Here is a 25,112-nt window from a genome sequence, read left to right as displayed (position 1 = left end):
CAAATATTCACAAAAACCAATTTATGTGCACAAAATAAATATATATAATATTCATAAATTCTGTTTCACAAACGCAAAACACAATTCACAGATGTACAACTGTGCACAAAAAGTTTTGAATGTTTAAAATTTTCATCATGGACTGTGAATGTGCAAATCATATTTTTGAGACTTTCCTGGCAGCAAACTCCTTCCCCACGGGTCACTCATACTCTTTAGCCAATCAGATTTGACTGTCAATCGACCAATCATAACCTGCTGTGGGCCTATGAGGCGCGTGCCCTGGGTGTTGCCTACCTGGATGTTGCATCATCAGTGCGAGACCAAGTTCAAGTCACAGTTCAGCAGAGGTGTGTACAGTTGATCATTTCAGTTAACTAGCCTAGTTAAGGGGTATTGTTTTATTTTTTAACATTTAATTATTTTCAATTTGGTTACGCATGTGTGCATCATGTCTTTTGCGTGAATTATTATTGAGACTAAAATGGCTCCATACTAGAGTCTATTGTCTGTTTCCACAGTTCACCCGTAAACACCCAAACTGACCTAAAATCAGTTCTTAATGGCTTATTAATCACAGTGCATGCAACCTTCACCATGCCAACTGAGAAACGTATGAAGATGTCACTCACAAAGTGTAAGACAATGTATAAACAGCTTACCGGACTATTCCTCTATATCAGCCAGTAGATAGAAACAGACAGACAGGTTGAGAGACAGAAGAGGGAGCATGATCTACATTAGTATAGTGCTGGTAAGCATGCACAAACACATTACAGAGGAATTTGAGAGGAATGACACAGCAGAAATGTGTACACACAGATCACAGTATGATGCAACACTCTGCAAATCCATTTTGTCACTTTTTTGGTGTCAGCCACTGATATCGCCTCCAGCACACAATATATCTCAGCTAATAAGCAGATTAGTGAAATGTGGCAACAGATCAAGATCTCAGTGAGTGACCTGAATGAACGTCTTTACTTGTAATTTAAATGAATGCTGCTAAAAAAAAATCAAAAACAAAACCCACATCCTCATTTAACACATAATATTTCACCCCAAAAATTTAATTTTGATATGTTGTTCCAAACCCATATGATTTTTGTGTTTCTGTTGAGCACAGAGAATGATATACGCTAAAAAGCTTTGGGTCTCTAAGAATGATTTAATGTTTTTGAAAGATGTCTCTTATGCTCATTAAGACATTTATTTAATCAAATATACAGTAATATTATAACAATATAAAAATACAGCAATACTGTGAAATATTATTATAATTTAAAATAACTATTTTCTATTTGAATATATTTTAAGCTGTAATTTATTCCGGAGATTGCAAAGCAGAATTTTCAGCAGCTATTACTCCAGTCTTCAATGATTTTGTGCTCAAAAAACATTTCTTATTGTTATCATTGCTGAAAACAGTTTTGCTGCTTAATATTTTTGTTGCAATTGCAAAACATTTTTCTGAATTCTTTGATGAATAGAAAATTTAAAAGAACAGCATTATTTGAAATATAAATCTTTTGTAACATTATAAATGCCTTCACCGTCTCTTCTGATCAATTTAATGAATTCTTGTTGAGTAAAAGTATACATTTTTTTCCTAAGTAAATACATAAAATACTGACCCCAAACTTTTGAATGGAAGTACAGAGTGGTGCATAAAAGTGGTGCATAACAATGCACCATATTTGAACTGAATGACACTTAAAAGCTACTGCAAAGGGAAAAATGTTTTAATTACCGGCTCTTTTATTGTTTCCCTTCACACAAAATGCTTGAGAAAACGTATAATGTAGCATACAAGCCTTATGGGTTTATGGTGTTTTTAAATAGTTTTTGAGCTCACTCTATAATTATATAAAAAAGTTGGACATTCTAAAATATTTATTCCCATGGATTTAAATAGAGGGGTTGGAACTAGTGTTGTTTTTGGCGGCCTGTTTTAATTTTATAGGCTTTTATTCATATGTAAACATTGTGAGATAGTTATAATGGTAATTAAATAAAGTTTTGCTCACTCAGTGTATTTTTGTAGGGTTATTAAGAGATTATTATTTTTTTTTACCAATTATCCAAATAATGTTTAATCTTAGAAAGCTATTATTATCAGAGGACACATGAGCATAACGGTTAACAGACACCCCGGTTGGGAAACACTTCTCTAAATAATTCCACGAGTGGGGCTTGAGGAAGTGACGTCGCCTGCGTCTGCGCAGTGTGACCTGATGCAGCCCCTGAAGGAGACACAGGAAACAGAAATACTGCAAAATAATAATAATAACGAGACGAAATAACATTAGAACATTTCGTTTCATCTCGTTTTGGTCAACGAAAATGAAGAGACATTTTAGCATAGTTTTTATTTTGTAAGCCACATTTCGTCTCGTTTTTATTCGTCAACGATATTGCATTGTACATTTAATTATCGTCATCGTCACATGACCAGCATTTTCGTCTCGTGTCGTCTCGTTTTTGTCACGTGATAAAGGTTCGTTGACGACTATATTTAGTCATAATTTTCGTTGACGAAAGCAACACTAGTTGGAACAAGATTAGGCTGAGCAAATTACATTTTTGTTAGTTTGGGTGAGCTCTTTCTTTTAAAAATCCCTCCAGCTTGCTACGTATCTACATTCTGTCACACAGCTTGGAATTAAGACGGTCTAATGATCAAACAAGTTCTGAGCACACAGTGTTTCCCATGTGTAGCTTTATTAACTCTTGTTGGATGACTGCCCATATTCAAGAGGCTTAATAAAGAAGCAAACCTTATCAATAAAACATGAACACCAGCTGGAACCCAGCACCTGGCCGAGAGGTGTGCTATATAAAAACCCCCATACCTTTATGCTCTGTATTCGCGCGACTATAACTCCACTGTTACAGTTATCTCTCCCAGTGTTCTGGGTGGCTGACTGGATGCAATATATCTTCTGAATTAATTATCACTCTACTCTTATACAACGAGAGCACGATCTCTATTGTAGAGCTTTGCTCACACTTTCTTCTGATGCGTATTCATGGCTAATCCAACACCATCGTTACACACATACGCACAGGTTGCCATGGCACAGGATGGGCATGTGACTAATGTTTAATTCATGAGGAAGGAATGCCAGGCTTTCCAATATACTGGACAAAGTGGATTTCAGTCAAAATAAGACTGCTTAAAGCATGCCATTTTTCCAACGTTAAAATACAAATTAAGTACAAGACATTTGGATGAATTCCCTAAAAAATTTACTATTAGTTACACATATTTTATGCAAATTTTGGGATATAACATAAGTAAAATTTTTATGCAAAATATGCATTAAAAAGCATTTATTTATTTATTTACATTTCCTGAATATGCAGTACTGTCCATTTATTTGAAAGGAATTAATACTTTTATTTAGCAAGGATGCACTAAATTGATCAAAAGTAAAAAATTATATTGTTACAGAATATTTATTTCAAATACATGCTATTTTTTAATTTTGTATTCAAGGAATGCTGAAAAAATTTATTTTTTCTATAAAAATATAAAGAAGCACAACTGAAAACATTTAACCCAAACTTTAAACAGTAGTGTACTGGATGCTTATCATAATGAACATTTTACTGCATGGAAACTAAACAACTTTATCTTTGTGGTGCTTTCAAAGCTCTATTTGCTTGAGCATCCTGTTCAGTCCCATTAGTGACTTCCTTCTGCTCAAAGATATAGTTCCTGACATAACACAATACTGCTATATAAAAAAATAAAAAGAATAACAATTCACTATTGGAACATCAGATCATAACTGTCACTTTATCATGGATTTAAGAAGCTACACATTCAGTGTTCATAAAGCTAGCTATAGCTAAATAAACTGCACTGTTTTAGGAGTATATCTGCTCAAAGTTCAAAGTAGTTTAGCATTCATTGAGCATACTGTGAGAGCAATTCATAAATGTGCAGATTCAAATTTAACTTTGGGAATAAGAGCTAATGAAAACCCCAGAAAAGATAATTACTTTGTGACAGCTAAAGACCAATCTGAGTGGCAATTAATTTTAGGAACAAGGCAGAACAAGAAACACCTCAGCACGTGGTCCTGAGTTGTAGATCAGAGTAAGATTGATTGAAAGCACATTGACGGAATTACATGAATTTGCCTGCATGAATAATTTAGTGTGCAAGTTCATCATGTGACAGGCTCTGGCCTGGATGCCTGTGCTCATTCTATAGGCTTGCCGCACCATGCAGTGGAGCCATTGTGCCTAGTTTCCAAGCTGAATTATTGAGAGAGAACAGAGTGACACTTCAGTGCGAGGCTCCACCTGAAACTCCTACTCACTCTGACTTCAGATAACAACAGTGAGTCAGATAAGACTCATCTATGCCATTTCTCATCTGAATGACCTCCGTCAGATGAACTTTAGATGACTTCACTGGCAAAACATTTTTAAAAGTCAGTATTAAAGTACAGATAATCTTTCTGGAATCTTTTTTAACCGCAAACACCATATGAACCAGATGTTCTCAGGATATTCTCTGTTGTGAGTTTACAAAAATTAAAATTATATAGTCAAATCTGATGGAGGCTTGGGAAAATTTTATCAGCAAAGGCTGTATCCTCTGTCATCTGTATTTATTGACAGTGAAATACAGTGAAACTGTGAAATATTATTGTAATTTAAATAGCCGTTTTCTATTTTAATATATTTTGAATTAATAAAAGTAGTTTATTCTTGTGACGGCACACTTGAATTTATCAGTAGACGCTCCTCATCTTCAGCATCACATGATCCTTCAGAAATCTTTCTCATGCAGATTTGGTGCTCAAGAAGTATTCCATATCTTAGCATTGTTGAAAGCAGTTGTGCTGCATAATATTTTTTGTGAATTTTGTGGATTCCTTGATGAATAGAAATTTCAAAACAACAGCATTTATTTTGAAATCGAAATCTTTTGTAATATTGTAAATGACTTTACTGCCACTTTTGGCCAAATGTAATGCTTCCTTGTTGAATAAAAGAAAAATGTAATTTAATTTTAATATTGTTTTGTTAAAGGAGTCTGTTTTGAGCCTGTGGAGAATGAATAGATGTGCTGCCCACACAGACATATTCATCTCCTAAATGCTGCATATATAAGGCACACAAACATAGACTTTCTTGTTCAAGGTACATCCTAAAAATTCATTTAAAGCTCATAAAAAGAGCTTTAATTAACAGGATGCAGCTATGTTGACTGCTGAAATTCAAAAATGTTTTTAGTGAAATGGCAGGCGTTTTTGGACTATTAAAATGGCAGGCAGCTCCATCTGAATTGCTCACGATGCTCTCTCTAGAAACAGCCTAAACAGTGTGATAGCCTCATATTAACCACACACTACAAGCAACACTTCACAAAAAACAAGCCATTTGTACTGTAAGCCAAGTCTGGCTTGTGGCTTTTGCCATCATGTGACTATAAAAGTGAGTTGACAAGGTTAATAAAGAACCTAAAGCACTTCCTCCATTTCATGAGCTTCCTTATACAGTGCAAATAAAATCTGCAACAGTGCAACAGGATGTTTCCTCTCCTTACTGACAGAAACACAAAGCGCTCTCAAACTGGCTCTCAAACATGCGCTGAGAGTTACAGTCAATATTAATCAGAAAAGGCAGGTGTGAGCTTGACCCAATAGGCTTATTCACAACAATATGACAGCAAAAGAATTAAAGTATACATTCACTGTATGGAATACTATACAGTGGAATACTATATATCTACATTTAATGTACAAGCCTCACTTTACCAAGGTACTTTCACAGTATCTTTTCATAAGGGAAGTCAAAATAAGTACAAAATACAAAACCTTTAACACAAAACATAACAGAGACAATTGCCAAGTGATATTAAAGTACGAAAAGTGACAGGAAACAGTATCATAAGATTGGGATGCATGGGTAACATTGGCTGGACTCACCAGAGGCGAGGGAGACAGAGCTATATTGCCTATGGAGGCTTTTAATTCATCTACTGAGGGAGCTGCAATATTAGCTTCTGCTGGCAGCGGTCTGATTTTAATCTTAAACTTTTTGCGGTGGTCCTCCTCTTCTTCAGACTCACTAGAGGAGAAAAAGTGAGACTTTTCTTTAGGGGCTGGTGGAGAGATGTTAAGGGACCAGTTGTAAATTGCCATGATTACAACGCAAACTGAATTTTATAGAACTTAATGTAAGAAGAAAAAAGTTAGGTAAAGTTAGAAAAGCTGCAGTAGGTGAAAAAAGCTAAAACATTAAAAAAGCACTGAACAGACTGTGTCTCTATACCTCACAGCTTTGTTTTCATTCACAACATTTTTTTTATCATTTAAAAAAAAAAAAATGTAATAACACTAATTTATGGCAAAATTAAAGGATATCTTCCTCTTCTTCATCTGGCCTGATGCTATATCCTTCTTCATCTACCTCAGGCGAGTTCTGCAATAGAAAAGAACTGAAGTCAGTCTTTATTACAGATTTTTGATAGTTTAAATTAAATAGACATTAATGTAGTAGGCTTGAACTGCCATGCTTTGCGGAGTATCATCAGGCTATTAAAAAAGATGGACTTACATATCTATCCCAATCAATCTCCCCGTAGAAGCCATTTGGAGCCCCGTTGGTCTTTTTCTGTGGCTGAGCAAATCAAAACACAACTTTAGTAACATCACTCAGATTCACTGATTTCTAGATTAGATGAGTTTGGCCTATTTAGGGGTGCCGCTGGGGGAATCTACAGGTGCTTAGTGAGTATTCAGTTCTAGCGTTAGACTTCAAGCAATAGAACAATGCTGTCTCTATATGTTTTCAGTACCAATTCAGTCTCTTGGGGCTCCTGTGCCATGGACATCCATCATACAGAAAATAAAGACATCATTTGAATTATTACACTTTTTCACCATGTCAGACTATTTATATTTCCAATTAGGCTTCACATGAAAATGTTTTACATTAACACTTATTACAAATCCCTGCATAAAAAAATATTGTACGGATTTGCAAAACAGGCCTAAACATGACCTATTTTCATGACGCTGAGTCCAAAAATATCAATCATCTTGTGATTCCAAACCCAAATGACAGAATTTTCATTTTTGGGTGAACTATCCCTTTAATGCACTTGTCAAAATAACTAATTGGCAATAAATAATTTCTCAGAAATCACAAAGAAGGGAGTGAATTGAATACACACATTAACAATGTTAAACATTTGGTTAATTGCATTTGTTAATGATCAACTTTGGCAGCCCTAATTAAAACAAACATCAATTCAAATTCCAAAATAGTAAATATGGCTCTTGAAATGATGCTGTAAGTTAAGAGGCACTTACTCCACCATCTCTGTCTGGTGACCCCCTAAAACAGGGAAAACAAAAGAAAGAGACAAAGAGAGAGACAGAGAGGTCTTTAATACGCACTTAACATGCAAGCCTCTCTTTTTTTATCAACTCAAGCACAGAAGCAATTAGCCAGGCTTCGCTCTGAGGCACAGAAACACCTGTGCGTTGGGCCCCAAACAGACACACGCTCTCAAAACAGGCATCATCTATAGCACCCTGAAGCAGGAGACAGGGATTCATAGCGTGCAAGCAGCAAATGCTCCATTATGTTGATGGGTTTGTGAGAGAACTCCATCAGCCTGCCTTAGGAAGCACTACTATTATAATAAGTGCATTAATCCTGTAAGGTCTGACATATGAGACAATAGTCAAACAAATCAAATTTTTTGGAATGGAAAAGTTTATTGAAACAAAAGGCCCACATTAAGCAAAATATGTCATTTAGTGCAGTTACTGATATTTATATGGCCATAAAGTAAGCTATAATTCTTACAACTTATAATGTCAATTAAATCTATAATAATAATACTGGCATAAATTGCATATACATATCAGTTGTTACTCTATATCTCCAAATTCTAGGTCTTAGAAAGATTATATTTAAAATCTCTGTATTTTTATTGTGGAGGACAAAAAAAGACGTATTGATAATCAAGTAAACCTAGGTGTCCTTCTTTAAATATCCCTAACAATATTTAAGTTATTCTTACTTAAATCTGTAAAAAAAATAAGGCAAAAAGACACAATTACTATTACCTGAAGGGGGACGATTTTACTTGCTAAAAAGTATAAACTACCAATCAGACATCAGAAGGCATAAGACTGTGTAAAACAGGGTTTTCAGAAAGGTTTTGATCATTAGAAATTTTCATATCAAATTCATACAGCAGGCTTTATAGGTTTTGAATTCTGGTATATAAATCAGTGAAACTTACGTAGAGTCAGTGTCCTTTTCTTTCTTCCGTATCCCGAAGGCCTTCCTGGTGCGTTTTTTCAATCCTGTGGTGTGGGGAGATATTGTTAGTTGTCTGATCTGATATGGCTCAAAAACACACAGTTCAGCCTCACAGACAGAATGTAAGTGGGTGGATGTTTGTAAAGAGAGAATGCTGAAACGGCTCATGTCCAAAGTCCTTTGACATTTCAGATCAAAGAATGAACTGAATCCGTTATTGAATCACACTGCTGACTGCTGATACAAAATTGATTTCAGCATCACCAACATCAGACAAGAAAGCATTTGCATTAAACACATTCATCAAAAAAGTCAGACAGACAGACAGATAAGACAGATAGAAATCACGATTCATGATTTTATCATGATTCTTTTATGTTGGTTTTACTATTTTGCAAGTTGTCTGAGCAGTACAGCCAAAAAACATTTTCTATTTTAAAAACAAAGCCTTACAAGGTAACAAAATCTAAAATAAAAAGAATGGCAGACATTTAGGCCAAAGTGCGTGAAGATAAAAATCTTTGTCATTATTTTATCTGTTAAGAACAAAAATGCACATTACAAATACACATGATATACAAATAAAACAAATATTGCTTTATTTTTCAGGTATAGTAGGTGTATTTAGCGGTAGCATTCAAGAAATTGAATGAACAAATATAAAAATAAAACACTACATAGGCTACACTTTACTGCATAAATTATACACTGATTCCTATTAAAGCAACTGTATTCAAGTTCTACAGTCAAGAGCAGTGAGTGATTTCCCTCTTTGTGGTTTGTTAACATTAAAGGGATAGGTCACCTAAAAATTAACATTTTGTCATCATTTACTCACTCTCAAGTTGTTTAAAACCTTAATGCGTTTCTTTATTCTGTTGAATATAAAAGTCATTTTAAAGAATTTGGGTAACCAAATAGTTGCTGGTTCCCATTGACTTCCATAGTATTTTTTTCCTACTATCAAAGTCAATGAGGACCAGCAACTATTTGGTTACCCACATTCTTCAAAATATCTTCTTTTGTGTTCAGCACAAGAAAAGAAAATTAATACAGGTTTGGGACAACATGAGAGTGAGTGAATAATGACAGAATTGTAATTTTTGGGTGAACAATCCCTTTAGGCGGTAACATATTTAGTACTATTCATCTGCTGTCACTTTAAGACCTGCACACATCATATACGCATATGATATACAGGCAACTTCCTCTTCCTCTCAACTCTTTACTTTCACTTTAGTAATAACCAGCTGTGCTTAAATCTAAACCTTGTGTGTTTTTGACAGTATTGGCGCAATCAAACGCGAAAGATAACTTAGTCCAGTAATCAGCTGCTGTTTGACAGGCTTTTTAGTGTGCGCATATTTCAGGTGTACACGCTCAGAAAAAGCACAGAACAATGTGCGAATGAAATGTTTAACCGCCAAGGCTTTAATGCACATGCAAATCATTTAATTTTGTGATTGCGAACAAGTGCAGTGTCCCGTGAGTTAACATTTGATGTGAATGCACTGTATATCGTGTTGTACAGTATATTGAGATGGAGGCGTCAGAACTGCAACTGATAGAATACTATGATATTTCTATAAAAGCAGATTGTGGAGGCATTTTAATCGTCCATGATCAAAAATCGTGATATCGCACACCCCTACACTGGAGTAAAATTAATCATGGTCCCCATATAATTTAAATAGTCAAAACATCCTCAAACTCAATTTACCCGACCGATATGGGTTTTTTTGGGGCCGATACCGATACTAGGGAGTAAAAAATATTCTTTGTATATATTATAGTACAGTACCAGTCAAAAGTTTGGACACTTTCCCATTCGTGTGTCCAAACATTTTACTGGTACTATATATAGAATACAGTATATACATAAACACATATATATACATTTTTTGCAATGATTGCTCAAATGTGGTGATCAAACACTTATAATGACGTGACAGAAATATGTAATGGAGGCAGGGCATTTAACAATTTAACAATAAACTTCATTATCCAAAATGAGTCTGACATCAGTGCACTGAACAGTAATGTTGAAGTTTATTCGACTTTAATTCAATTCAATTCCATTCAACTTTATTCCATTGAAGTTTATTTCACTTCGGAACATTCATTCATGGATTTGCGCTACTGTCTTCACACACAGACGAAAATTACTAAAGAAGTCAACCCTCTACGGACACCTTGGCAATTGAATCGCCATTGGCTAGTAAATTTTTTAGTTTACTTGCCAGACTGATAATGATGATAATAATGATATGAATTCTAGTAATAAGAACAATATAAAACGCACTAAGGATTAATGAGCTGCTGGATTCATGAATATTAATAAGGTTGTGTGTGGTCGCTCAAACTGATTTGCTGAAATCAAAACAGGGACGATAATAAGTGAGCGCCAGCCAATGGATTGCCATTTGCGCATTAGTCCCGCCCACTACCAGAGAAAGCGGCATTTCTTAAAAGCTGAAGAACTCCAAAGGAGCGTTGTTATTTTGACAGGAAAATACAACAAAGAATATAATTTACATGTAGCACGTCAATTCTCTCTCTCTCTCTCTCTCTCTCTCTCTGTGTGTGAGACAAAGCAACGGCAAGTGCCTTCACACTAGAGTTTACGGTCAAATACAGGTGCGCTGCTCATCCATTGAGATGAACTGAAAAATAGCACAGATCGCTTCGCTTGACGGAGAGTGAAACTCTGAAGTGCTCAGTCAGTGTTCGGTGAGTGAAAATATATCTGTGCTAAATTTATACTTAGCCTCCAACTCCCATGCTGGCAAGTAAAATCTGAGAATTTATTAGCCAGTGGCTAATATTAGACATCATTTAGTCGCCCAGAGTGAAGATTTAGTCACATATGCGAGTGATTTACTCGCAATGTAGAGGGTTGGAAGTGTGAAGTGTGACATAATATACCTCTGTAAATAAATACAATATAAATTCACGTCTCACGCACTTTAATGCCCTATGAATGTAACGTGTACGTTCCCTTGGAACTGGAATCATGGCGGAATTTCATGTGAAGTCCACTTCGCGGCACTTGCGGTCGAATAAGACAACGCTTGAATGCTGCTGCCTGAGCAAGAGACCTCCTTACTGAAGTGAAAGTGTTGACTGGTGTCACTATCTCGCGAACGCGCCGGCGGATCTCCACCAAATTCTGGGGATCCCTTCAGCTCGAGGAGCCCTCTCAAACGCCACCCTCCGCACATCGGTAGCCTCTTGGGATCACTTGATTGGTCGGCGCCGGACCGCGAATTTAACAACCTGTAACTCCCGAACCCCGGGGGCTATTGACGCAGGGGTGGTCTCATTCGAAAGTGGGCCTCTAGACGTACACTTGATTTGCATTCAAGAGGGTTCCTCGAGCTGAAGGGATCCCCCAAATTTGGTGCGGATTCGCCACGCCGTTACGGAGATATAGCCATTAAAAATTTTAATGGTTTTCCATAGACTTTAAAGCGTTTCATCCAAGTCGCCAGTAGCAAACAATGGTGCGCGTCATGCTGTACAAACTAAGTAATTACACCATTGCAAGCATTTTATCTGCGTTATATATTCTGTAAAAAAAAAAATCATATCGGCGGCATATTCACCTATACCGATATATCGGCGACAGGCTCAGATCGGCCGATAATATCAGCAAAACGATATATCGGTCGGGCTCTAGTAAATACCCATATAGTTAATTGGATATGAGGACATGATTGTGCAGCTATGGGGCCTGCGTGGCTCTGAGTCAGGCATCGATCCAGTCAAGCCTCTACAGCGACAGGGAGCTCCAACATGGCTGATGGCATTATTGATCTTTACTGAATATTTCCTAACACATCCACAGGCTCAAGCGCTGCTGTCTGGCTGAGAGAGAGAGAAGAGAGAGAGTCTATTTCTCAGAGCCAGCCATTAGAGAAAATTCCCAGACATTGCCTTAATGTGTCTACTTTTACTTTGCCTTACATGTTCAACTGTTCTTGACACATTTCTTCTAAGCAGACATTGTTTTGTCTAATTAAAAAAACATGTCAATAAATAATATAACTAAGAAGGAGCAATTGTAAAGGAAGTTCACAGTAGCGAGGACGAAGTGGAAAAAGGGAAAAGAGACTAAATTTATCAACAGGAAACTAGCCATTCTAATTTGGGGCTGTGCATGTAATGAAATTTACAAACCCAATTCCAAAAAAGTTGGGACACTGTACAAATTGTGAGTAAAAAAGGAATGGAATAATTTACAAATCTCATAAACTTATATTTTATTCACAATAGAATATAGATAACATATCAAATGTTGAAAGTGAGACATTTTGAAATGTCATGCCAAATATTGGCTCATTTTGGATTTCATGAGAGCTACACATTCCAAAAAAGTTGGGACAGGTAGCAATAAGAGGCCGGAAAAGTTAAATGTACATATAAGGAACAGCTGGAGGACCAATTTGCAACTTATTAGGTCAATTGGCAACATGATTGGGTATAAAAAGAGCCTCTCAGAGTGGCAGTGTCTCTCAGAAGTCAAGATGGGCAGAGGATCACCAATTCCCCCAATGTTGCGGCGAAAAATAGTGGAGCAATATCAGAAAGGAGTTTCTCAGAGAAAATTTGCAAAGAGTTTGACGTTATCATCATCTACAGTGCATAATATCATCCAAAGATTCAGAGAATCTGGAACAATCTCTGTGTGTAAGGGTCAAGGCCGGAAAACCATACTGGATGCCCGTGATCTTCGGGCCCTTAGACGGCACTGCATCACATACAGGAATGCTACTGTAATGGAAATCACAACATGGGCTCAGGAATACTTCCAGAAAACATTGTCGGTGAACACAATCCACCGTGCCATTCGCCGTTGCCGGCTAAAACTCTATAGGTCAAAAAGGAAGCCGTATCTTAACATGATCCAGAAGCGTAGGCGTTTCCTCTGGGCCAAGGCTCATTTAAAATGGACCGTGGCAAAAACTGTTCTGTGGTCAGACGAATCAAAATTTGAAGTTCATTTTTGGAAAATGTCACAAAGAAGACCTAAGACATTTGAGCAACTAGAAGCCTGTATTAGACAAGAATGGGACAACATTCCTATTCTTAAACTTGAGCAACTTGTCTCCTCAGTCCCCAGACGTTTGCAGACTGTTATAAAAAGAAGAGGGGATGCCACACAGTGGTAAACATGGCCTTGTCCCAACTTTTTTGAGATGTGTTGATGCCATGAAATTTAAAATCAACTTATTTTTCCCTTAAAATTATACATTTTCTCAGTTTAAACATTTGATATGTCATCTATGTTGTATTCTGAATAAAATATTGAAATTTGAAACTTCCACATCATTGCATTCTCTTTTTATTCACAATTTGTACAGTGTCCCAACTTTTTTGGAATCGGGTTTGTACAAAATATACAAAATTTATATATACAAATCTCCAGAGGCAAAAGTGTTAAAGATTGATGTGAAAACAGAAGCTGACAGCTTTATTTGCAGATCTGCTCTGTAAAGGGAATAAAACAGGTCAAATCAGGACTTGAAAATGGACTTGATCCAGGGCTTTTGAACACATGACTTTTGAATGAGCTTTTGAGACAGGCTTTTTATTCATTTGGGCAAGACTCCTTTTAATTGTGCCACAACTGCTATCCAATATTATGTTTGTGTCTTGTGTTTGTAATTTCAATAAATAATTCTCCTAAAGATTTGTTGCTAGAATAAAAAGAAATTGCATTATAAAAAATTATATTAATGTTTATTTGGTCACACTTTATTTTATGGTCAAATTCTCACTATTAGCAAACCATTAACTAGAACTTTTGCCTCAATAAACTACTAATTTGCTGCTTATTAAGGTAGTTGTTAAGTTTAGGTATTGGGTAGGATTAGGGATGTAGAATATAGTCATGCAGAATATGTGATTTATAAGTACTAATAAACAGCTATTATTTTATTAATAGGCATGCTAATAAGCAACTAGTTAACAGTAGGAATTGGTCCCAATACTAAAGTGATACAGTTTCATTTAATATCTAAACATAATAATTTAAATATACATACAATATTTATCACTATATTTCAGCATTTATAAACTACTAAAGAATTCAAAAATATATATCTATGTCTTTGCTCAAGGGTCCACTCAATAGAAATACTACCCAAAATAAAAAAGTTATCAGCTAAGGACATTCTCTTTATACTGTTTGTATCTTCTTGTATACCTGAAAATTAATGGTAGGTGTCAACTCTGTTTTAAACTATTTGTCCTTTGCAGAACAATTCTGATATGAATCTGGCTTAGATATTTTTTTTTGCATTTAGCGTTATGATTGCATTAAGTGGACCATTACATAATCTGGATCTATTGGTAGAATATGGTATATGGGTCTTTATAATGCTACAGAAGCAATCTAGCAGTTTTGCCTTTCAGGGTGGATAGATTAATAATATGTTTATATTCAAAGAGCTCTTGAAACAATTTTGATGCAATTAAGATTTTACGTAATTAGTGGTTAGTTTGTTTACACTATTTTAAGCAGAAAATAACTGTTTTGCTATGAACAATATACTTAAGAGATGTAATTCAGTATACAACAGGTGGTAATGCAAGGCTCTTCAGCCTGGATGCAAGATTTCCAAGCCCATAAAAGGGTCTAAATTTGATGCAAACAGATCCCACCCTTACAAAAGAGAACTGTAGAGGTACCATAATACAATGGTGGCATCAAATGATAGCAACATGATACTTTGAAATATGTCACTAAATGCTTAGCAGCTTCTTGTACCATTGTACTTCGCAAAACATACTCGTTTTTTGTAATTTGTTGTTAAAGTGCAAGTCAAAAGAGTAGCTTTTAAAAAGCACTGCTGCGTCATCTTTGGTTCACATGGATTGAGCACTTTTAGGATTTAAATCTGAACCCTGACATATCACAATTTCACCTAAATCCACATACTGGCAAACACAAAAGCAACTACAGTATATCAGTACAATTCGGGATGCATCTGAACAAGCTGCTAAAGCAGATTACAGTCTCTGCAAACACACAAACCCCAGCGTGGTCACACTTTCCATAGAAGCTAACCCCCATGAGATGGTTTAAGTCAATTTAATTTTTAAACACAGCATAACACTAATTAATGGCTATGTAAATAATAGTCTCCATATGTAAGCATCATGACAGAAGTGGTAACGTGATTACCAGTAGTTAACTCATGGAGTGAAGGCCAAAGAAAATGACTGCGCTAACCGTCCAGGGACACCACTTAAGCAAACAGGAAAAGAGAAGACGATATGTGAAAATAAAGATAGACAGTATTTATGGCTTTAGAGACTACAGAGAAAAACCATAGTTGTTAAAAGCAATAAAGATTAATTGTCAGAGAAAATGCTGGCGAGACTGTAGGTGCCACAGAGCTGGCAATCATCTGTGATTAGGGCTGGGTATCGAGTTTGATACTTTTTAGGCACAGACCGAATTGCCTCGATACCATCGAGTACCGAAAAACGTCTTGTCGTTCGGTACCAAATTTCATTCAACCCAAGATTTCAGGACGGAAACATGTCAAATGTCTTGAAACAAATGATCTGAACAATTGTCTTGATGTGTGGTTGGGACTCCAGGCCATTGAAATTATCAGAGAAATAATGCACTCCCGGAGGTGGTTATGTGATCATGGTCGGATTTACGCATAGGCATTCTAGGCACGTGCCTATGTTCGTTTGTCCAGGGGGGCCCAAACACGATGTGCATAAAATATTTTTGTTATACTATGGGCTATCTACAACAGTAAGAGAACAAAAACCCCAGAAGACATTGAGCAAATAAATAACAAACAATAGGTTAAAAAATGACAAAATATTTCCATATCTTCCACCTTTTTTTTGTCGGCTACGGAAATCACGCTTTTTCTCCCAGTCTCTCTCTCAGACGCAGACACACGCGGTGACGCATGGTATGGTCTTTCTCAGTTCTCAAACAAATTAAGAACTATTCGATTTTCATTGACTGAACGCAAGCGCTTATTCCAATAGAAAACACTGTGTCGGTTTCCACAGATTAAGAAATATTTTTGTTTGCTTGGGTGGTAATATTAGGTCTACTATATTAATAGGGAAGGGGGCCCAAAAATGTGTTTTTTCTACGTAACGAAAATAGGTAAATCCGGACCTGCCATCTAATGTGTGTTTTGGCCATGTAATGTTGCTGAAATTAAATATGTTATTACCTCTGAGTCAGAGCAGCGATCATGGAAGAGAGAACACAAGCAGACAGCGCTGGAAGCTGCTAATGCTCATCAGTAAATCAGTGGAAAATAAATAGAAATCATGATTCTGTCTGAGCTATGCGTTTTAAAACGAACACTAACTAGTGTAAATGTAGCCTAACAGATGTGTAAACTGAAGACTATTTGAGCTTTATTAAAACTATTTTGCACTGATTTATTGTGTTGGTTACATTTTGTTCCTTTGTGCAGTGGCTCAGGAGATGAGTCTTTGAGTTTGTATAAACATCAACAAGCTGAAAAATAAAACCAATTTTTTTTTTAGATAATGTAATCTTGTTAAAATTGATTTCATAAAATTGGTATCGAAAAAGTATCGTTCAGGAACTGGTATCGAAGTCAAGGTATCGGTATCGAAAAATTTTGAACGATACCCAGCCCCATCTGTGATATCAGTCCAACTCATGTTTCAAAAAGATTAGTGTTCTTCTTTTGGCTATTATAGCAAAGAAAGTTTTTCAAGAGCTTCCTGGAGTTTCTTATCCAACAAACATGACTGTAAATTCCAATATTCCATCACAAAGAACTTCTGTCCATGTTACCAAGTACAGATGACATCATGTAAAAGCATTCAATATAGTATATAATACAATACAGTAGTATGCAATACAGCAAGTAAGAAAAACTTTATTTATATAGCACCTTTTAAAACAGTGTTTACAAAGTGCTTTACAGGATAGAACATTTACAATACACAATAACAAACAAAAAAAATTAAATCACATAATAGAAATAAAATAATAAAATACAATATTAAAATGAACTAATGAACAAATGTGTTTTGAGATACTTTTTAAAAGTGCACAATGAGTCGATGGCTCGTGGGTTGTCAGGAAGTGAGTTCCATAGCTTGGGACCGAAATAACTCAAGGCTGACTCTCCAATTTTAAGCCAAGTCTTAGGCACAACCAACAAATTACTGTTTGATGTTCGGAGCCATCTTGCTGGAGTATATTTATTTAACAAATTAGAAAGGCATATAGGGGCAGTTCCATGAAGACATTTAAAAACTAATAAGAGGATCTTGAATTCAATTCTGAATGATACAGGCAGCCAGAGAAGGGATCTGAGTGTTGGAGTAATGTGATTTCTAATTTTAGAGCGAGTTAGCATTCATGCAGCTGCATTCTGAACTCTTTGTAAGTGTTTAATAGAGCTCTTTGGTAACCCAGCAAAAACACTGTTGCAGTAGTCAAGTCTAGACGTAACAAATGCATGAACAAGTTTCTCACTGTCAGAAGGGGAATGTCATGTACTTTGGAGATGTTTCTGAGGTGATAATATGCTGTTTTACTAACAATGCTAATATGTTTTTTAAAACTGAGGTCGCTATCAAACATAATTCTTAAGTTCTTGGCCTGATTACTGACTTTTAGTGATAGAGAGTCAAGATGTGGAGCAATAGATCTTCTCCGCACGTCATTACCGATAACAAGCAATCTCGGTCTTATCTTTGTTTAGCTGTAAAAAGTTCTGGGACATCCACAATTTTATGCTCTTTATGCAGTCAAGTAGTGTGGAAATTGAATTATGGGCATCTGGTGCAAGTGAAAGATAGTGTTGCGTGTCATCTGCATACTGGTGAAATGAAATATTGTACTGGTTAATTACACCAGCTAAAGGAAGCATTATGTACAGTATGTATAGGTTAAATAATAGAAGACCCAAAATCGAGCCTTGAGGAACACCACAAGAAATGGCGCAACGTCTGGAGGTGTAGGTACGCAGTGTTACACAGTAAGTAAGACAGGACCTGATAGACAGACCCAGGTCTGAAGTAGGTCGAGAAGAATCTCATGATCAACTGTGTCAAAAGCAGCACTCAGATCTAAAAGAACAAGGAATGCCAAGTTTCCTAAGTCCCGAATAACTTGCAGATCATTTAAGACCCTAATCAAAGCTGTTTCTGTGCTGTGGTTTGCCCGGAAGCCAGACTGAAAAGTCTCATTAAGTAAATTGGCATTGAGATAGTTATTGATCTGTATGGATACTATTTTTTCAATTATTTTACCAAGAAAAGGTAGATTAGAGATTGGTCTGTAGTTACTGAGCACAGAAGAATCAAGATTACTTTTCTTCAGCAGGGGCCTAACAACTGCAGTTTTAAAAATTTGTGGAAAAACTCCTTGCTCTAGGGACTGATTAATAATATTCAGGATGTCGGGTAATAAGCAGTTCACAACAGTTTTGAGAAATTTAGTGGGTAATGGTCTAGAGCGCAGGTAGAGGATTTCATATGTGATATGACCTGTGTAAGTGTACTGGGGCTGGGGACAGCTGAGAAGGAGGACAGATTACGTTGCAAAGGATTAGCTGGGGAGTTGGAGATCTTACAAGGAGGGCAAGTGCTGGCAATGTTTTGTCTTATGGAAGTAATTTTGTAATTAAAAAATTCTGCAAACTCTTTGCACTCAGTTGAGGGGTTAAGTAGCCTATCGACAGTGGAGAATAAGTATCTAGGGTTGTCTTTGTTGCAGTAAATTAAACTTGAATAATAAGCTTTTCTTGCAGACCTCATTGCATAATTTAACATTTTTAGATGAGTCTTATAGATGTCATGGTGAACTGTAAGCTTTGTGCACTTCCATTGCCTTTCTGCTCTCCTGGAGTATCTTCTTAATTTTACAATGGGTGTACTATTTCTCCATGGGGTTTTAATTGTCCAAGAGACAGTCTTTGTTTTTAAAGGTGCAACAGAGTCGATACATTTGGACAGCCTGAGACTAAAATTCTCAGCATAAGTGTCTACTGAGGGGGAAGTGAGAGGAAAGAGAGATGACATGAGCTCCATGAAGGTCGTGGCAGAATCAGCAGAGAGATATTGCTTATTGACAGTTCTCTTATCACTCACAGTTTTGGTACATACTGAAATCTCACAAAAGACAAAATAATGGTCAGATATGGCAACATCAACAATCTGTGGGTGGCTGACAGTTAGGCCGCATGAGATTACCAGGTGTGTGACCATGTTTGTGTGTGGGGCCAGTTACATGCTGAATAAGGCCAAATGAGTTTAGTAACTCTGTGAAATTAACAGCCGATAGATCAGAAATTACATCCTTATGGATATTAAAGGGGTCCTATTATGCTTTTTCAACTTTAGTCAGTCTGTAATGTTGCTGTTTGAGCATAAAAAAGATCTGCAAAGTTACAAAGCTCAAAATCCACTTCAAAAGGAGATATTTTATTTTATTTAATATTTTTATTTAAATCACTTTTCAAAACTACAACACATATTTTCTGGGATTTGTGATATCACAAATACAGACGAATACAGACGAATGGGATGAGACCTGGTTGAGCTGCACTAGAGAAGGCAATGAGTGTTATCACTATGTCGGAGACACGCTAGCTTTCCCAAGGCAGATTAACTTAGAGTGGTTACAATCATCCGGGTTTAAATCGCGCTCAAATTGATTTGATTTTAATGCAATATTTACACTGAAGCTCGCAGGTGGCTATGGTAAGGGGCGTGACATTTCCCTACCAGGCGCAGAGTGGTGCCAATCACAACACACACTGGCCCAGCTAACCAATCACAGCCCATTTCGTATTTCAAAAGGCGGGCCTTCATTTGATACAGGAACTATTAGAGCCGTTCATGCCAGACTGAGGAGAGAGGTGTTGTAATAATGTAAAATATGTGAAAAATAATGTGTTTTTCGAACAACCTAGTATGAGATCCTGTTCTAGTACACCCCCAAAACAAAATCAAGACTTTGTAAAAGAGCATAATAGGACCCCTTTAAAGTCACCAGTGATGAAGACATATTCAAAATCTGTTAAAATCCTAGAAAGCAGTTCTCCAAAATCATCAAGAAAGCCTTTGTTAAGTCTAGGAGGATGATATAGAACTAATAAAATAACAGACTGTTCAGCAACTTTTTGCAAAAGTTTTTAGCAGTCGAGACAATCAGGTGCGACAGTAACTCCTTCTTAGCGTTATAGTCCGTTGCTTGCCATGTTAGAGTAATCCAAGTTTTCAAGAAAAAGTTTTCAAAAAGTAGCTCAAAAGTAGCTCAAATAAAAAGCATCTGAAATAGTTTCCAAGTTAAAATAGACGCTTTAAATAAATGTTTTAGTTAAAATAGGGAGAGAAAGTTTTTGAAACCTGAAATAGAGATAAAAAGAAAGAAAGAGTAAAGACAGTAATACTGTGAATTATTATTACAATTTAAAACAACTGTTCCCTATCGATACTTCACTCGTACTGCGTCACTAGATGCTTATGGGGAAAACTCCTTTTTCTCAGAGGACTGAAGACTTATTCAATCATGGAGTGTAACTGCACAGCCATTAGTTCGTGCAGTGATTATAAAACGAACCAATGGCTCGGCAGCGGTGCTGCACGAGCCTATGGCAGTGAAGCCTGCCAGAGCCCGCCAGAATGGGCGGGGCCATCTGGCTATATAAGCAGGCATTTCGCCATAGGATCTCAGATCAATTCTCCTTCAGCAACGACGATCTTCCCTTCGCTGACCTTCAGGACTTGAAGACGCTTGCCGTAGAAACGCCTCGCTGCGGATAGAAGCTGCCTTCTTCTGCGCCCTCTCTCCGCTTCCGCCTGCTCTTTGAGCTGCTCAGCGACCAGCACAGACACCAGCTCGTCCCCTGCTGTCATCCGGCAAGCCTAAAATAGTACATTTCTCTCTAAAAGAGCAGTGGTGTTGTTTCAAATGCTGCGCCATCATTGCACGTGGCGGTGGTGATGGCCACTCAGTGTGCATTTGGATTGACCAAGATGGATTGTTCACATTGCGTGAACATGAGTTTCGCCACTCTGCGTGCTAGGATCGCTTTCTTTTTAGAGAGCGAATCTGCCCCTCGCACTCTCCCGTTTTCTTCCTCACAGGGATCTGAGAGGAAAAAACAGCGGGGCAAAGGGACTAAGCGCTCGGCCCAGATCCCGCGTGCCTTGCCCCCGCCAAGCAGAGAGTATTCTCCCGTTCTCTTCGAACATACAGACCAGCATCCCTCAGCTGATGCGAGCGACATGGTCTCGTTCGGTCCCATCGAGAATGAACTATTAGATGACAGCATGTCTGTAATAGCATCAGAAGCGGAGGAGATGTTGGGCTCTATTGCTGACCCCACCCCTTTATCGTCTGCCGAGCCCAACGACTCTAAGCCAGGGATGGATGCCGAACTTTTCCGCATCCTCTCTAAGGCAGTTGAGGAGCTGGGATTGGAGTGGTCTATGCCGGAGGAGCCCACTCATAGCCGTCTGGACAAATGGTTCCTGCAGGGGCGCCGCCAGGCCTCTCGTCAGTGAGACTCTCCGTTTTTCCCGGAGGTCCATGATGAGCTTACGAAGTCGTGGCGTGCTCCCTACTTGGCCCGCCTTCGCTCTAACTCTTCTTCTGCTCTCTGCTCAGTGGACGGCGCTGAAGAAAAGGGTTACGAGAGGATGCCTCCTCTTGACGAGGCAGTGGCTGTGCACCTTTGCCCACCCACTGCCATTGGATGGAAAGCGAAGTTCGCTCAACCCTCCAAACCCTGCAGGACGACTTCTGCCCTTGCTGGACGAGTGTATTCCTCCGCAGGGCAGGCCGCCTCAGCTCTACACTCTATGGCTGTGCTCCAGGTCTTTCATGCCAAACTCCTCCTGGCCATGGATGAGTCAGCACCTGATGCCGCAGCTTTCAGGGAGCTGCGCAGCTCTACAGACCTGACTCTAAGGGCTACCAAGGCCACAGCGCAGGTCATAGGGAGGTCAATGGCCAATCTAGTGGTGCTGGAGTGCCACTTATGGCTAAACCTCACCGAGATTAAGGAGGCTGACAAGGTTCCCTTCCTCGACTCCCCAGTCTCCCCCACGGGGCTGTTTGGACCTGCCGTCGAGGGGTTTGCAGAGCAATTCGCCGCGGCTTAGAAGTCGTCCCAGGCCATGCGACACTTCTTGTCGAAACGCTCCAGCTCGGCAACGGCCCCCAGTCGCCCCAAGCCTGCTCCAGCGCACCAGCCATCTAAAGCTGCGCCATCGTCCGCTCAGCCTGCTCAAAAACCTGAGCCCCGACAGCGCTCCCGCTCGGCCAGACGCTATCCCTTTCCAAAGCTCCGAGGCCCCCGGCCGAAGCTGAACTTGGACCTTGCGCCCCCGGCATCATCCTGATCCACTGGAAAGGTAGCGGAGGGGGCAAGGTCTCGCAAGCGCCAGATCACCCCCAAAACGCCCTCGGTCGTGCCCTCAAGCACTTCGTTCAGTTCTGGGTGCCAGTGGCAGTATGTTTGTTACAGAAATTGTTGTGAATCATGGGCTTGTTCTAAAAGCGCCCTCACACATAGCAAAAAACAAAAAACAAACATTTTCAAAAAGAGAGCAAATTTTCTCTTCCAGTCGTCCCCGCACGGCGACTCACCACCCAAATTAATCCAACCCCTTGTCACACGGGCCGAGGCCTGGCGGGTCATCCCCGGAGTGTCTCATTGGGTTCTGGGGATTATAGAACGAGGTTATTCACTTCAATATGCTTGAAGACCCCCGAGGTTCAACGGCGTGGTCTCCACCTCAGTGCACAGCAGGAATGCTCACGTTCTGCAAGCCGAGGTAAAGAATTTGCTGGCAAAAGGAGCCGTAGAAACAGTTCCACCAGCTCAGAGCAAGTCAGGCTTCTACAGCCGTTACTTCCTCGTCCCCAAAAAAGATGGCGGCCTGCGGCCCATCCTCGATCTCAGATGCCTGAACCGTGCCCTCATGAAACGGCCGTTTAGAATGACTACACTGAAGCAGATCCTCTCGCAAATCCGACCAGGGGACTGGTTCTTTTCACTGGAGAAAGCCCCCCATCACAGACGATTCTTAAGATTTGCCTTCGACGGAGTGGCATGAATCCCTGATACACTACTATTCAAATGTTAGGGGTAAGACAGAATATAGAAATTAACACTGATTCAGGATGCATTCAATTACTTGAAAGTTTCAGTTAAGACATGTATAGTGTTACAAAATATTTTAAATAAATGCTGTTCTTTCTGTATTTTTCCTCAAAGAATCCTGGAAAAAATGTACCACGGTTTCTACAAAAATATTAAGCAGCAAAACTTGTATGATCCCAAACACACCGCCCGGGCAACGAAGGAGTGGCTTTGTAAGAAGCATTTCAAGGTCCTGGAGGGGGCTAGCCAGTCTCCAGATCTCAACCCCATAGAAAATCTTTGGAGGGAGTTGAAAATCCGTGTTGCCCAGCGACAGCCCCAAAACATTACTGCTCTAGAGGAGATCTGCATGGAGGAATGGGCCAAAATACCAGCAACCGTGTGTGAAAACCTTGTGAAGACTTACAGAAAATGTTTGACCTCTGTCATTGCCAACAAAGTGTATATAACAAAGTATTGAGATTAAATTTTGTTATTGACCAAATACTTATTTTCCACCTTAATTTGCAAATAAATTCTTTAAAAATCCTACAATGTGATTTTCTGGATTTTTTTTCTCATTTTGTCTCTCATAGTTGAGGTATACCTATGATGAAAATTACAGGCCTCTCTCATCTTTTTAAGTGGGAGAACTTGCACAATTGGTGGCTGACTAAATACTTTTTTTCCCCACTGTATATACACTGTATAGTATGAAGTGAACTCGGTAATCTGTGCCTCTGAAGAAGAGAACATCCTGCAAAGCAAAAATATTGTGCAGTAGTTTTACATAGACACACGCAGAGCTCAATAATGATGACAATCAGCAATCACCATATAACAATTAACAACTGACGACTGATTCAACAACAACATTAACTCAGCAAACAGCAAAACAATGTACCAGAATAATTTAGTCAAGCTTCAAAGCCAGCTGGGGGCTCGCAAAGCAAATCAGCATCCTCTATATGAAATAGAGGCAAATAGAGACAAATAAAACAGAAGAAAATTAATAAGCATTCAGCATACATTTGGATGAGGGTGGTGGGAGGGTGTTCATCATGGCCATGACACAAATGGACATTTCATGTCGTGTCATTTCATAACATGATCATAAATACATAGCATTATCATGGTACATCAACAGTACAAAAATAACATAGTATTACAATACTACTTTTTAATAAGTGAGAGTGCTTACTCATTAACAAATGGATCATTGAGCTTCTCAGAGAGAGCTCCATAACAGCTGAACTGAGATAAACAGTCGGGTGTTTGCATGTACTGTACAGCTTAAGTATTTGTCTATAGACTTGTATTAACATCATTTATCACACCAGAATAATAAATTCAGATACAAGGTAAAAAACTCATTTTAAGCACCAATATACAATGCACTTCAATTCCACTCCAGAAAATTGCACTAGACATACTGTAAAATTGCACAAATTAACAGAAAGCTAAGGGCTCTTATCGTCTATTCTGTTATTTCACCTAAAATGTCCACTAGCTTTGAGCACAAAATGTGAACCTAATAGCCTATTCCCTTCATTGGGTCCAGGTGGCTTCACCGTACGCCATGTACTCAAAAGACCAACACACACACTCACAAACTCTCATCCACACAGAAGCAGATAAATGACTGCACATACTCAAAAGACACACTCAGCTTGAAATCCCCCC

At 38.3% G+C, this 25,112-nt stretch overlaps 1 protein-coding gene across 1 annotated transcript in view; it reads right to left on the bottom strand.

Annotated features, from left to right (window-relative positions):
- LOC107590664 (SH3-containing GRB2-like protein 3-interacting protein 1) overlaps positions 1 to 25,112 on the bottom strand; it is a 76,624-nt gene that overhangs the window by 26,969 nt on the left and 24,543 nt on the right. The window contains exons 2-8 of the mRNA XM_016279565.1: positions 8,282 to 8,345; positions 7,338 to 7,362; positions 6,821 to 6,841; positions 6,580 to 6,642; positions 6,387 to 6,444; positions 5,949 to 6,127; positions 663 to 674 (exon numbers count right to left, since the gene is read on the bottom strand). Of these exons, the coding sequence (XP_016135051.1) occupies positions 663 to 674; positions 5,949 to 6,127; positions 6,387 to 6,444; positions 6,580 to 6,642; positions 6,821 to 6,841; positions 7,338 to 7,362; positions 8,282 to 8,345 (422 nt within the window). The remainder of the gene's footprint in view (positions 1 to 662; positions 675 to 5,948; positions 6,128 to 6,386; positions 6,445 to 6,579; positions 6,643 to 6,820; positions 6,842 to 7,337; positions 7,363 to 8,281; positions 8,346 to 25,112) is intronic.

This window comes from Sinocyclocheilus grahami, unplaced genomic scaffold, assembly GCF_001515645.1.
Source record: "Sinocyclocheilus grahami isolate Dianchi unplaced genomic scaffold, SAMN03320097.WGS_v1.1 scaffold131.1, whole genome shotgun sequence".
Taxonomy (NCBI): Eukaryota; Metazoa; Chordata; class Actinopteri; order Cypriniformes; family Cyprinidae; genus Sinocyclocheilus; species Sinocyclocheilus grahami.
The sequence above is the reverse complement of the archived record's forward strand: the minus strand, read 5'-3'. Positions and strand labels throughout refer to the sequence as shown.